Genomic DNA, 16190 nt, shown 5'->3' on the forward strand with positions numbered 1-16190 from the left:
TCCATACATCCATTCATCCATCTATTGTTTCATCCCTCCAGCCATCATCTATCCTTCCATTCATCTATCCATTGGTCTGTCCACACATCTTTTCTTCCACCCATCCATCCATCATCTATCCTTCCATTAATCCATTCATTGGTCCATCCAACCTTCTATCCTTCATCCAACAATCCTCTCATCTATCCATCCATTCAAATGTCCATAGATTGTTCCATATATCCATTCTTCTATCCACCCATCAAATAAGTAAATCATTAAAGAAATAAAATATTTGTCCTACAAACACAGTTAGTCTGAAGGATATGAGAGCAGAGCTGTTGAGTGAATGTAGGCCGTGCAGCCCTGATTAACGTGTGGTCTGGGGATCGCTGCTTTAATGGAACATTTTCTGGGTAATGACATGCAGGCAGGAGTCTCTGACGGCCGAGTGTGTGTGTGTGTGTGTGTGCGCTAATTATTCACACTCACTGTCACACTGAGACAGCAGATGGAAGTTTCCAGAACTGAACCAAAATCTCTGTCCATGGGGATTATCTGATGTGTTCCTGTCCAAACACCAAGTCTGCTAGATGGTGCAGAAGCTATCAGACATACTGTGTCATATTTTAACACTATCCCTGGACGTGGCTCAGGAATGGTCTTTGATAGAAACTGTTGTTTTAAGAGTGCAGAATAATGGGACACTCTTGGGAATGCTCTTTGGACAATTCTTTTTGAGATAATGACTGTAATTTCAATATTAAGTGATGTTGTACTCTCTTGCTGGTATGCATGAAGGAAAATTCAGGTGATTTTTTAAGGAAAAACACATTAATAAATAATCCTATCCCAATCAAAAAGGTCAAATGTGGTCATTCCTTTCAGTTTAAATAGATAAAGTCCTCAGTGAATCTTTGAAACTTAATATCTTGCAATACAGAGCTGTAAAGATGGTTAAAGGTATTACTCCTTTCCATTTTATGTAGACTTACTTTGATCTCAGGAATGGTGATCCTGGTGTCTGGGTTTTTGTCCAGCATTTGTGAGACCAGGTTCTTCAGACCCTCACTGATAGCTGGACTGAGATATCACAGAAACACAAGAGCAAATAGCTGAAGCAGTAAAACAAAAACAAAACATCTGACTGTACGGCTAAACATTATTTACGTTAACATGGACATCAGTAATCTAATTATTTACCTTATTCTAAATAAGCCAATATTATGATTATGGTGTTTACATGAGTTGCTTTTAGAATATTCCTTTCATGTTCCCGTTTTACATGTTATCCACCTTTTTCTTCAACGCGGAAGTAAGCCTATGGGTGAGACTTCCGGTTCATTAACCGCTATAGGTAAATAACGAGGAGAATAACAACGTGCAGTAAACAGTAAAACTGTTTGCACTACAAACCAGTGTGTTCATAAATAAGATAATACATTAAAATAATATGATAAGACACACCAATTTTCAATATCAAGCAGCAAAACGAACTGTTTTGTACAGCTAAAAAATAGCTGGATGCAGATGAGACCGGAAGCCAGACCCATAGAATTTACAAATGGCCGCACCCATTTTTACGACAAGAAAAAGGTGGGTAGTACATAGTTCGATTAATGGCACACGTCATTACGTCCCACGTGACGCCATCCGACATCCCCTCCAGAATTTCATGTATAAACATATAGTTTGTTCGTGATGAGCACTGCCGTGTGTGTATCCTGTCGCAAAATGCGGCGAAAAGTCCTACACGATGGTAATAATGTGATTAAGGTATTTACATGTCTATACTGCACTTCAGCAATGCGACTAAAATAGGAATACTCCACATGTCTTAATTCGATTTCTGTTTACTTCGAATATGACTTTAGCCGGATTAAGGTAATCAAAAATCTCTGTTTACATGGTAGATTCTTAATCAGAGTATTATCTTAATCGTGTTAAAATCGGATTATTGTTGTCCATGTAATCATACTCAGCATGCTTTTACAAGAGATGAGACACTACAGACAGAGAAACACTGTTTCAAACATACACTGACTGTCAAACGGCCTCTGTAACAATCAAGAGAGCTGAAGAGCTCAGCTGAACTAAACACAGAAGAAGAGGAGGTTGGACAGAGATAGTTAACTTACAGAAGAACATAAAAAACACAATACCTGTATGTAAGAGAAAAAACACTCTACCACCTTTAATAGGTAGGGTGAGGCTAAAGGATTAATAACTATCTTTAATGCTGTTATAACTTAATGTAGAGAATAAAATGGTATTGTACAGTAGACTACAGAAGCAGTACAGAAGAGCAGAGTATTTTTCTTCCTGGTACAACTATCTAAACATCCTTAATACAAGATGGATTCATATAATATCACTAGAATTGGCTGACTCTGTTGAATATATCTATCTAATTTATTTTCTTGTTTTAAGCATAGACTTGACAAAATTTTGTGAGGTTTATGCTTAAAAAAGAAACTAAAAAAGCGAGGAGAAGAGGCAGTTATAGCAAATACAGTACATATACAGTACTGTATATTATATACAGTTACAGTAGAGTTTTAATACAGCACTTGGTTTAACCCCCCCCACCCCCCCCCTATTTATATTTATTATTTTGTAAAGAAATTAATATTCAGCAGGGATGTATTAACTTGATGTTCTTTTGAACATTCTATTCCTAAAATATCTGTAAGCAACACAATTGTTTTTAGCATTTATAATAATAAGAAATGTTTCCTGCTCCAAATCAGCATATTAGAATGAATTCCGAAGGATCTTGTAAAAGACTGGAGTAATGATGCTGAAAAAAAGTGTTTTGCTATCACAGGAATAAATTACTTTTGAAATACAGTTAAATAGAAAACAATTATTTTACATTGTAATAGCATCTTAGTGTTTACTTTTACACAGTATTATTTTTCTGTATTTTTGATCAAATAAATGCAGCCTTGGTGAGCATAAGAGACAAAAAACACAAAAACAATTTCCCAACCCCAAGCTTATGAAAGGTATAAGTGCAACATTATATAAATATTATATCATATATAAGAATTGTCTTGCATTATTTTGGACATAATTGTCTTGCATATAATTGAGTCTCATTATGTATAGCAGGATTTCCAACCAGGCATCACATCCATCCACCTCAGGAGGTTTCAAAGATTGTGATAAAGATGAAAAAATAAATAAATAAATAAAAGACTAATGAACATTAAAAATGTATTTTAAAATAAAATGTCAAATAACAAAAATGTAATTTTTTTTACATCTATTAATCATCGCACTTATATGAAAGGTTAGAACATGTCAGGGCACTTCAAAATAGAAACATCTGATCATAGCTCACAAAATATTGGGAACCCCTGGTCATGTAGACATTCAGAATTTGATTCAAAATGATGACACTGTGAACAGTTAGCTCGGCCACTGTGTTAGAGAGAGACGCTCTTTCATTAGCTGATGACTTGTCCAAACACATACACCAGATCACATGTATCCGGATGGCCTCTGGCCTTCCACACACAGACAACAGACTTCATCAACATATCATTCAAACAGACTTGCACAAGCATACACGAATATCATACTAAACCAACACACATCAATACAGCATTCAGCTCACATCGCCATACACTCAAACATCTCTGACATTTCCTCTCTCTGTATCTGCTCCTGTGAGACAGCAGATGCGTCGTAAACAGCGAGGGCCGACTTACGTCTCGGGGAACTCCACCGGCTTACTCTTGATCTTACTGTGAAGTGCCAGTATGTACTCATCAATAAATGGGCACTGGAGGACAAGGAAGAAAAACAGAGGAGAGGGAGAGGAGGGAGATGGATGAGTGATCAAAATCATCAATCACACAAATGTCACTGCAGTAGCACACTGTCCCATCCATTGATCATTCTGATAGATAATTTCACAATGAAGAATTACTGCTATCACTCTGATCATATCAGCACATGAGCTGACTCACCTTTCCATACACTAAACAGTAGAGGGTCACTCCCATAGCCCACACATCCAGAGCCTGAAGAAAACACAACTTCTGTTTTAGTGATGCAGGAGAGTTCTACAGCTTGGAGCTATTGAAATGAATGGAATTCCTTAAAGGGACAGTTCAATCAAATTTCATTTATTATGAAGTTATCATTTATTTACTCTCATGATGCACCAAACTTCTATGCCTTTCTTCTTTGTAATGCTAAACAGAATATTTTTAAGAACAAATTGGTTGCTCTTTGTCATCTGACTGCAATGGCAAATGAAACTGGCTAACAAAATCTTCAGCACCGTACACTACCTTTCGAAAGTGAGGGTTCAGTAATTTTTTTAAAGACTTTTATTCAGTATAGACACATTAAATTGATCAAAAGTGACAGCAAGGACATTTATTAAGTTACAAAAAAAATCTCTTTTAAACAAATGCTCTTATTTTGAACTTTCTATTCATCAAAACATTGTTTTTTTTTTAAACATTTATAAAAAATAAGAAATGTTTCATTAGCACCAAATTAGCATATCAGAATGATTTCTGAAGAACCACGTGACACTGAAGACTGGAGTAATGTCTGCTGAAAATTAAACTTTGCCATCACAGGAATAAATGACATTTTAAAATATTTAAAATAGAAAACAGTTATTTTAATATAATATAATAACAATATTACTGTTTTTACTGTATGTTGATCAAATAAATCCAGCCTTGGTTATTCTCGACCCCAAACTTTTGAACCGTCTTGTAGCTCTATGACACATGAGTCCATGAGAGAAACAGCAAAGTCCCATTCATAAACAAAATGCTTATTTAAGCCAATTTTAAAGGTGCTGTACGTAATGTTTTGACTGTACTAAAGCATAAAAACACAATAATACTTTTGCAGATATTCAGAAAACATGCTAAGTTCACATACTTGTTTTTCCGAAAAACAAAGCTAAAGCCAGTTATTCTACTTGTGCATTCTGTGTCGGAATGCCTGTTTTTGTTTTGGTCTGTGTGATTCTGCCCAATGACAGTTTAACCAATAATATTTCGACAGCCTGGGTTGCCAGTTTGCAGAAAACACAGCATACTGCCGCCATGGAAGTGAGCAAATGAACTGGGTCTGAGGATGCAGATCTCTAACTGACCTAAAAGCCTTGGCATTCATCAAAAAAGCTCTATGACCACAGGCACATTAAAACGCAGATAAATAAACTCATCAGTTTACAGTGTAAGGTTTGTCACCTTCCATTGTCAGTTGCACTCATTCCTGTCACGTGTCATGAATCTGACAACTTGCTGGAGCATCACGTCTGAGGAGGAGGGGGCGGAAAGACAATATTTTGAATTTGGACTGCAGTACCAATTTCAACCGCTAGCTGTCAATATTACATACTGCACCTTTAAGCCTAATCAGTCTGAATGATTGGCCTATCACAACACATATCAGAAAAAATCACCCCAGACACACATTACCTTTCCACTAAAGCTTTTGCGGTTGTCTGACAGCGTCTCTGGGGCCATGAAGGCAGGAGTACCAGCAGTGCTGGAGAGCAAGGCATCGTTACCCTCAAACTGGTTACTGACCCCAAAATCTGCGATCTTGACATGACCGTCATCTCCAAGTAATAAATTTGATGGTTTGATATCTCTGTGAACGATCTTCTGATAGTGCACTGAGCAAAGAGAGAGAGAATATAAGTGTTATAAAATGAAAATTTATGTTTTGGGTATATCATCAAAAAGAATTATAGAACAATGAGCCATTTCAAAAGTGCAGTTTGCTGACAATTAGCTTTAAATCTCAGAATTTACAAAACAAATGTTATATTTAAACGAAGGTTCATGTGAGGATCAATCTTCTCATTGCAACACCAGAATACTGTATTGTATGTTTCATCTATGATTAATTGTGATCACCTGGCCTAGCAGGAAATCAGAAAAAATGAACTGTGTTTTGGATGTTTAATGATATTAAAGTTTAATAAAGTTACTAAGTTGAGCACAGCCAGTGAAGAGGAGGTACAAAGTCAAGTGTGTCTGACAGCAGGAGCTCTCAGCTTAACTACGGAACCGCAGACAGGTTCAAGAAGGTCACTCTGGGCCGTGCACACAGAAGATGAACTTGATTGGTTAATAGATGCTTTCCTGTCTCAAGTGGTCAATCAAAGATAACCTGCCCATCACTTATCATCTTTCAGTCATCTGCCATTACTGGTTATATGTGACAAGAGCCACGTCTCAGACATCTTCAGATGACACGCATGGTAATGAAAAAAGAAAATTCATAAAGGAACAAAGACGTGTTCAAAGTATTAGCAGGTTATTGCATATAATTATTTCATCAAAGTCAGCAAGCAAGGTGAATGTGACACATGGAGTATGCCACAGTTCATCTAAGGAGTCTCTCAAGGCCTGCAAAGTGAAGGAGTATGACACACACACACACACATTTCTTAGATTACTATTAATTAATTCTATTGACATGGCTCCCTGAGGTAACTAGCATAGTGCTAATGAAATTAATGGAATATGGACACATACTCTGATTCCAGTCCACGAATTACCGACACACACACACACACACACACACACACACACACACACACACACACACAAAGAAGTTCATTGTTAACACAGACTGATTTGTGGCGAATCATGCAAATGGCCTGTTGCCATCCAGACGGTTGCCACAGCGAGTGTCGCCTGGTTAATAAGATTCAAATGAATTGATGAAAGCTGAGTTTCCGTGTGATGAACAGAACAGACACTTGGCAATCAACTCTTTGTTTAAACTACTATCTTGTTTAAAGGCTTAATACAATTTAAGCTCAGTCAACATATATGTTGATCATTATAAAAAAGTTATTTAGACTTGTCCCTTGTTTTCTTTCAAAAAAGCAAAAATCGATGTCATGATGACACTAACAATGGAAGTAATTAGATTTTTTTTTTCAAGGATTTCTTTGTAAATGCCTCACTGTAACCCAGATTTAGTTTTTTTTAAGAAACAAGTAACAATTAAAGGGATAGTTCATCTAAACATAAACATTCAGGCATTCACTCACCCCCATGTCCTTCCAAACCTATGATATTCGTTCTTCCGTAGAACATAAAAGAAGACATTTTGAGTGTTTTTTATACACAATGGAAGGCAATGGGTCCCGAAAATGTTTGGTTACAAACAATCTTAAGAATATCTCCTTTTGTGTTCCACCGAAGAAGGAAAGTCATACCGATCTGGAAAGACAAGAGGGTGTATAAAAGATGACAGAATTTTAATTCTTGGGTGAACTACCGCTTTAATTTTTGTGGTGACATTATGCAACAAATGCTGTCGATTGAGCTTAACTTTTACTGCACCCAGAATATTCCTTTAACCGTCAGTATGTAATTATTGAAATGTTGCAACATAAAATCAAATTTCTTCTTTTGACAGATGAGAGAAGATCAGAACGCCCTTTAGAAATAGCACAGACTTGTTTTCATCAGGATACGATGACCTCCCCCACGCACAAATACATGAGCGCACTGCCACATTCGCTCACTTCATTAGCCGAAAAGGATGCCATGATGCGTTAGAACAACAAACACAGAGCTGTTCCTTGAGACAGAACACGCTTGGGTCTTTATTTTTACATAAGTAATGATTAATGTCAGGCGCTCATCTGTAGGAGTTTGCTTCGCTCTTCTCTACTGGGATTTATTTAACTTCAGACACTCTGTTACAAAGTCCATGTCAAAGTGGTCTCCTTAAAAACTAAAAATGGAACTCAGTGAGGTCAACCCAGCAATTTGAAAATGTTTTTTAAAATAAAGGAAATGACTCACAGTACTCGATGCCCAAAACAATGTCTCTGAAGTAGTGGCGGGCCTCGTCCTCACTGAACGGATTGTCGCTGGGGACCTCCATCACAGGGCTGGTGAGCAATGGAGACACTTTATTGTAAGTTAACTGATAAAGTACACTCTAAAAAATGCAGGGTTGTTTCAACTCAACTTTGGGTCAAATATGGACTAACCCAACTGTTGGGTTAAAAATTTAATGTAAAAATTTAATCCAACAGCTGGGCTAGTCCATATTTGACCCACAGTTGGGTTGAAACAACCCAGCATTTTTTAGAGTGTACTAATAAAAGACAGTAATAGACAGCAATGATTAATGAAGAGAAATACTGAATGAAATGATAAGCGGAGAGACTTTTGATACAATAAACAACTGAGGATCACACACTACCAAGTCATTCCAAACTCAACAAACTCACACAGAGACATGTGTCCTTGTTGCTAAGAGATGCATGACAAATGAAAACAGTATGTGTTCTAAAATCGGCTCAAAATATCAAACATGTTTGATTTCCTCCGATTAAATGGAATCATATTCTAAAGCTAAAAAATCTGTGTCTGTGGCCATCATACATAACGTAATTAGGGGCCAAGCCCCAAAGGGGCTGTGGCCCCTATTGTATCTGTTACTTTATTTTTACCCAATGGGAGTCAATAGCAGACCTATAAAGGGAATATAGGAAAATGATTACATTTGGCACACTTGTAGTGATGATCAAGAAATAGTGATCTGACCAACTTTGGGGTCCCTAGGACCAACTCTATAGCACCACCACCAATTAAAAAATTGACTTTTTATTGTTATAACTTAAAATTGGCAGAGATGATCTTTAGACTGAGCCGCATAGAAATGACTGAACAGAATTTTATGTCCTACTGGTGAAAAAAGAGTTATGAAGCTGTAAACTTAATGTTGACCCAAAATTGGTTCAGAGGGTGTATCTCTGCCAAATTTTGATAAATCGAAACGAAACTTGGTACGTTTCATCATAACCATGGCAACACCTATGGCTCATGAGATACAAAAAAAGCTATTTTTGCTAATAACATTTGAACTGTTAGTCAGAAAATTATGATCTTTGTGTCTATGGATTCCTTGGGTAATGTCGAATCTGTGGATGTCGATCAGACAAACCGCATGTCCGTCATTTTGAAATTTGTCATAAATTGCAATATCTTTTGAACTAATTGACATATATAAAATTAGTAGGAATCATTGACAGCATGTCCCGCAGGTACCAGAGAAGTTTGAACACAGCGCCACCTACCATACCATATAAAGATATTTGCAAAAACGGTTATAACTTTTGAAAACATTGTCCAAATTTTGTTATTTTTGTATCCTTTCATTCCGTGGATTATGATGATTCTGACGATATCTCATTTCTCATTTTCCATTAATGTGCCTGTCCGCCATAATGAAGTAAATGAAAAACAGTTTTTTCACTGGTCCTCCTACAAATTGTGTCCAATTTTGTCCAAAATCGGATCAGATGATCTTTGTACTGAGCCACAAAGAAAGGACCGAACAGATTTTTGATATTCGCTACAGTTCCCGAGAAATACCTCTCCGAATTAGACCGTGCATGTGTTTGTTGACTAATGCAAGTTAGCTTAGCATGCTAATTGGTTAACATGCTAACAGGTTGCCATTCTTTTTAATGTGGCTCTTTAGCTATCAAGTTAACCATAAGCTACGTTAGCTTTGCATGCTAATCTAGTTAACGTCCTATGGAACTTTTTTGGGAGCTCATTCTCGCACTGAAACCTCTCCTCAGCAGCCTGCTGAATGTGCATGAGTGACTGGCTCAATGTGTTACATCACGGATCCCGAATGCTTCATGTTGTGGGTTCGCAACTAAGTGTGACACATGCCCAGACTGCAAGAGGTACTGTGGCAAGAAATGATGCAGAAGTTGATTCTGTTGCAGGCATTGTACCTTTCCAAGAATGATCTAATCTGAAACGATTAAATACGACATTGTGTATTTATGTACAAATGTATTATTTTGAATTGATACTCAGCTTAACTTCTGAACTTCAGCATCTGTGTGAACACCCATCTTCCCAGTGGCGCAACTAGATGGGTGACAGACACTTGACCTGGAGATTCTCGTGTGGTGCAACTTTATGAAATTGTGTGTACTGTTGTGTCATTTTGATTAGTTTATTATCCAGATCAGCAGTGTACTAATCTGTATTCCTCCAGGAATAGAAATAAATGTTTTTATTTATGCTGTATTCATTTTCATTTGAACTTCTGTTAATTCTTACCTACAATTCTGAACCGGATGTTTACCATGTTCCCCGTATCGCTGCTTGTAGCTATATTTTTTAATGAAACTGGTTAACTCATATCTGCAGTCTGGCTCTGACTTTTGGCAACTAGTGTCAACTTCCCCAGACTGTAAATCAGCGTAAAAATCTGGGTTGTGTAGTGTGTATTCCAGCCTTTAGTGATCTATTTAATTCAGCAGAATTACAAATGTTTGCAAGACATATGTGAGAATGCAGCACTGGGCAAGTGAGCCCTGTGATTGTGAGACATCAGCAAGAGAACAAAGGATGCTGGGAAACTACAGGACTGCACACACAGTGGATAGAATCCTTCAAATGAACTGTGACTGTGAGATTTACATAAAAACCAATCACAAAAACCACTTAGCACAAAACAGGGTCCTCGAAGGCCATTTCATTCATTACCCACAGGCAGTGAATCACGACTGAGCCGAAAGGCCAAACATATTCAACCAGGTCTAGAGAAAATAGACCATTCTGTAATTATGCAAAGAAAGTTCTAATCTGCTCTTTTCAAGGCAGAAGCCCACAAACAACATTTCTCTCCAAAACAAAGCCAGGCCACTTGGCAAATACTCATATTCCACCAAAGCATAATGTCACATTTGAAAAAAAAAAAAAGTCTTATAATAAACTGGAAGACTGCTGCCCTTTAAATTAGCTTTTTATGGATTTAGAAACACAGAAAAAGCAACAGAATAAATAAAACTACAAGTACCAGAAGGAATACTGAAAAGATTAACAATGCAATTATTTTATATGCAGTAAGAAAAATGTCTATTCAGTAACAAAAAAAAACAAAAACAAAGCAAAAGAACTGATTTAGAAAAAGAAGTGAACAAGAGACTGAGTGAGAAAGTGAGAACATAACTATTTAATTAATCCCTTTGGAACAAGGGAGGAAAACAGGGGAAACTGAGTGAGATCTAAGTGATGACAGATATATGGGACAAGACAGTCGATGAAGAAGGGAAAAGGTGATTATTGGAACGATAGAGGATGGAAGAAAGTGTGGCGAAAGCATCAATTATGCACAAAAGAGGTCTAAGTGGACACACAGAATACTCACCCCTTCTGCATCAGCTCAAACACTGCGGAAAGATCAGAGAGAAAGAGAGTCATTAAAGCAAAATGAGAGTGAAAAGACATTATTGATAAATCCATTATTCAGTGCACTTTATAAAATGAAATGTGATGTTCACAGTCCTCATATAGTATGTCATATTCTTAAATGACCCCACTCTTTTTCACACATAAGTATGATGTGTGCTTTTATTCACACCATTGCACAGTGGTGTGAAGTCATTTAGGATTGTGTAGCAGTCCATCAGCACAAACACCTTATATTCATTGCTACAGTGTAAGTCAGAGCAGCCAACTACATTTGTCATACGTATGACACACTTATTCTACAGATTCTCCCTTCAGCCCTTCACTTCACACAGGCTGCACAGTTTGATCTGTTTGAAACACGCCACTGTCTGCTTTTCATTAAAAAGTAAAGTTTTGTAATGGTAAACTTCATACTGACATATTTTTGCAGCGACAAAGTGCACAGAGGTCATTCTTTTTGAATGAGAGTTGGTGATCTGAGACGATATGAGTGACACTGATCTGACAAAAGTGAAGTTTCATTTTATGCAGAAGAGCAGTGATATGATGAGACTACTAGCGATGGGAGTAAACAGCTGAATACTGCAACCAATGAACACATCTTTAGAAAAAAAATAGTTAAGCATGGATGATGTGTAAATATAGGTTTAATGTTAATGATTAAAATACTAATACAATAGCAAAAAGTTTGGGGTCAGTAAGATTTTTTTTTTATATTTAAGTCTCTTATACTATTATACTGTAAAAACTGCAATATTGTGAACTATTACTACAACTTAAAATAGATGTTTTGTATTTTAATATATTTTTAAATTATTCCTATGACCGCAATGTTGAATTTTCAGCAGCCATTACTCTAGTCTTCAGTGTCACATGATCCTTCAGAAATCATTCTAATATGCTGAAGTGGTGCTCAAAAAACATTTCTTATTATTATCAATGTTGAAAACAGTTGTGATACAACGGTGATAAAAAAATTTTCTCAGGATTCTTTGATTAATAAAAAAAGAACAGTATTTATTTGAAATAGAAATCTTTTGTAACAAAGGTTTGTACTGTCACTTTTGACCAGTTTTAATGTGCTCTTGAATTCATTTTTTTTCTTTAAAAAAATCATATTGACCCTAAACCTTTGTAAACTGTAGTGTAATTAGTTGTACAACACAATGGGTCTAATGTATGTTTCAGACTGAGCATGCACAGCTTTGACACAATGACAACTGATCTAGCGTTAGCTACTGTGAAAACACCATCATTTGCTGAATCTTTGACACATAGGTGGCATTTTACCACTAAAATTATACTTAAAAAAAAGAACATACCCATGTGAAGGTTGTCCTCCGCTGGATCATCCAGCACCTGAAATACAAACTTTATTAAAAACACCACCTGCTTCAGGCACTGTATGATATTCTGTCCAGGTTTCTACGTCTAGGAAAATCTCTAACACCCATTAGTAGGTCCAGAGCAAATCTGACTTGAGTTTATCTTTTTTTACATTTATTTTCTTCACTGATTTTATTGGGAAAATCTGTGGAATTATTAAAAATGCTCAAATGTGTTACAGTATATATAACACAACTGTTATTAATAACTGAAAGCTATTGTAGAATTTTGTGAATTAAATTAAATTTAACACGAACGCGGTTATTTTTAAAACCGCAGCTTTTTCTACGCGGTTAGGCCACACCAGGTCACTGAAACCAAACATTTTTGAAAACGCCTGCCAGGGTGAAGATTTTCAAAAACTCCGGTTGCAGTGTTATCGTGTAGACAGCGAAACCGGAGTTTTTGGCTTGTGAGGTCGGCGCCTGCGCTGTCATCTCCGCCTACTGGAGACTTTTTCAGGCTTCTGATTGGTCAACATGGCTTTACGGTTGAGATTATATCGCCACCTGTTGGTTTGGCAGGCTCTTGACAGTGCTTCATAGCATGCGTTTGCGTTTTCATGTGGATGGAGATTTTTTTTAAAACGGAAGAAGGAAAATCTGTTTATAAAAATACCTGTGTACGTGTGGACATGGCCTGAGTCTACTCATTACTACACGCCATATGGGATTTCAACATCAAAAAATAAGGGCATCTACAGCAGCAAACATTACAGAGGAGCTTTGTAGGGAAATGCTTTAACAACTACAGTATTAGGCAGAGAAAAACCTCAGACTGTCCAACAATACATATGAGAGACAACATTTTCAAAGACCATGTATTTCCTTAGCTTGCTCAGCTATAGGGCTGTGTGTGCAAATATAATGTGATTGGAAAAAAAAAAAAAATTTAAATGCTGAAGCGTATATCACTCTACACCACTGCTTGTTGGAAAAAGTTGCTTGTTTCTGGACAAGCTAGATGGAAAAGTAACACTTAATTTAAAATAAATAAATAAACAGTCAAGCTACTGGCACAGCGCTGCTACATTTAGTTTTACACTGCGGATGAGATTTGATAAGCATCAGGTGCTTCATCCTTCACTGCCAGCAGAGCACCATTTCTGTGTTGCTCCTAATGGCCACACACTCCTGCATTAAGACTATACTTGGGCTGGCAGTAGGTGATTGGAGTGTAGGTGGTTCCTCTGCCTCACTTTCTAAGTTTCCTTTAAACATTTTTCATGCTCGGATTCAATTTCTATCTCACAAGCACTCTCTCACCCCTCTTTTCTAATTTTGCTGATGTGCATGGGTGCTGCTGTGATTGAAGAGCACTCAGACGGAACCACAAGGGGAGAGAAGGAAAGGCGCTTTTCTCCTTTAGCATCCCTCCATTCTACCTTCCTTTTCTTCATCCTGAGATCGATCGCACTCCTCTCCACATCCCATTCTCAGGAGCATTAAGCGTGTCTCTGTTCAACAGATTTACTCCTAGCTGATTTTCAATGTTGCTATTATTTTGTCCCCTCTTTGGCACAAATTACATAATGACACATGACTAGTCCAAAATATAGCTTGGTTATTGAGCTGTTAGTGCAGTTGAGTTCAATTCCTTCCCAATTTCATCTCTCTGTGTTTTTGTTATTTTATTATTTACTATTTCATTTTTTATCACACCTGGCTTTTCCTAAGACCCAGTGTGGAAGAAAAGAACATTTAGAAGAAAAGAACAGAAGTTTGTTTATTATTATTTTCACTATTAATTAGCAGAAGTTCATTAACAGTGGATTATATGAATGAATGAATGAATATGGCCACAATCCTTACCTCAACCAGTTTAACTATGTTGAGGTGGTCCAGTTTTTTCAGGATAGCTATCTCCTGGTAAACCCTCTCCAGAGGACCAAGCACTTTGGGCTGCTCCCCCTGGGCTGCTTTAGGACCTCGGGGAGGAGGGCGGCCTGCAAAGTGAAAGAAAAAAAGCAACTAAGAATGCTGCTTCATTTAAATATGGAATTCTTCAGCTGGTTTAGAGGACTGCCTCAACATCTGCCTCACAGGACAACATCTGCTGTGCATAACATCTGCATACATCTGGTTTCAAACGAGATCTTAATTTAAATGCCATACATACGGGGAAAACCGTACTGTTTCATCAGCTTCTTCTTAGACACCACTTTCATTGCCTACAAAACAAGTAAGATACAGATGAAAAGAGTCAATCAGACAATCTTGCCAACACTAAGCTCTGAACTACAGTATTCTACACAGAGGTGATCTCAAACACATATTTCCATCGAGTCTAGTGGGTGACATAATCAACTGACTTTTTTCCATTTGCATACTAATCAAACAAAGCTTTCACAGGGTTCAATCAACTGCGGCCCTCTCGTTCGCTTCTGGCCTTGATGGGACACTCGAGATTCCTCTCACAGCAGTGCTCCTGTGTAGGTGATTGCTAAAGTGAATGCGGAAATTTGGTCACAAACAGTGAGAGACACTATAAGAAGCAAGCAGACCAAAGTGCTTGTGGTTTGTAAATCAACTTGGGCTTTTCTAAAGAAAAGAAACAAATAGGTTGTTCACGTTCAACCGCTGATGCTTGGATCAGATGTCTTTGTAAGCAATTCAAATCTTAATCAAATCAATTGCTTTTGGCACACAGAACTGGGCTTTTAAAATCTATACATCATGGGAAACACATATCGAGTCATCTGTTTCTTTTTACAATGGAAGATGTCCATTATTGAAGAATTGTGCACCTGTGTCTTTTCTCCTCGGATGAAAGGCACAGAGATGTACACGGTGCGCAAATAGAAAATTTGGAGACTTATGTAAACGTGGTAAGTGCTCTCTCAATCTCTGCCACTCTGCTCATTACAGTCAGAAAATGGCAATACAACAGGCTGCTAGTTTCTAACACCTGTGGAAAACATGAGGTTTCATAATGAGTGAGTTATGGACAATTTCAAAATTCATCTTTGAGTTCTTCATGACAGTTTCACATATTGTCATGGAAAGGATCCAAAGTTTAGCTGAAGCACTTGTTGAAACCCTGTGGTCTTTGTCCTTCATTTTTCATGCTATAAAATCCAATATCTCAGAATAATAAATGTTCGAAACATACAGCTACAATAAAAATGGCCGTTCATCTTAAAAATTAAAGTACGCAACTTTAGATGTGAATCCATAAGTTAGCAAAAAGAAAGAGTGCTTTTCTCCTCCCTCTCAAGGACAGTTGGGTGAGGTTACGTCTGTTGTGCTGACGAGTTTAAATAACTCATTTCATCATAGAGTGAAGAGGAAACCATGAATGGTTTATGAACATGTTAGAGGTGAGCACGATGAAAGAAAATTGCTATTTAGAATGCAGCACGGACCGAAAGATCTGAAGCATCAGAATGTAAACGACTGGGAAATGATGGGATGAATCAACAAGTAAGCAATGCATAAATACAGTTTGCTGTGGGAGGTGATGGATCTATATTTACTTTAAACTATGAAAAATACAGTGGGGTCAATAAGTGAAAATGCCTCTATTTTGCAATATTAAATAATTATATATATATATATATATATATATATATATATATATATATTT

General features: G+C 37.1%; 1 protein-coding gene across 5 annotated transcripts in view; it reads right to left on the reverse strand.

The window, feature by feature from the left end:
* LOC107664416 (calcium/calmodulin-dependent protein kinase kinase 1-like) overlaps positions 1-16190 on the reverse strand; it is an 86222-nt gene that overhangs the window by 11410 nt on the left and 58622 nt on the right. For all 5 annotated transcript variants that reach the window (XM_016454982.1, XM_016454978.1, XM_016454980.1 and 2 more), the window contains 9 exons: positions 14724-14775; positions 14417-14550; positions 12542-12578; positions 11176-11197; positions 7794-7882; positions 5439-5638; positions 3957-4010; positions 3696-3769; positions 975-1062 (listed from right to left, as the gene is read on the reverse strand). In XM_016454982.1, coding sequence (XP_016310468.1) covers positions 975-1062; positions 3696-3769; positions 3957-4010; positions 5439-5638; positions 7794-7882; positions 11176-11197; positions 12542-12578; positions 14417-14550; positions 14724-14775 — 750 coding nt within the window. The remainder of the gene's footprint in view (positions 1-974; positions 1063-3695; positions 3770-3956; positions 4011-5438; positions 5639-7793; positions 7883-11175; positions 11198-12541; positions 12579-14416; positions 14551-14723; positions 14776-16190) is intronic.

Source organism: Sinocyclocheilus anshuiensis, unplaced genomic scaffold (genome assembly GCF_001515605.1).
Source record: "Sinocyclocheilus anshuiensis isolate Anshui unplaced genomic scaffold, SAMN03320099.WGS_v1.1 scaffold351, whole genome shotgun sequence".
NCBI classification, from domain to species: Eukaryota; Metazoa; Chordata; class Actinopteri; order Cypriniformes; family Cyprinidae; genus Sinocyclocheilus; species Sinocyclocheilus anshuiensis.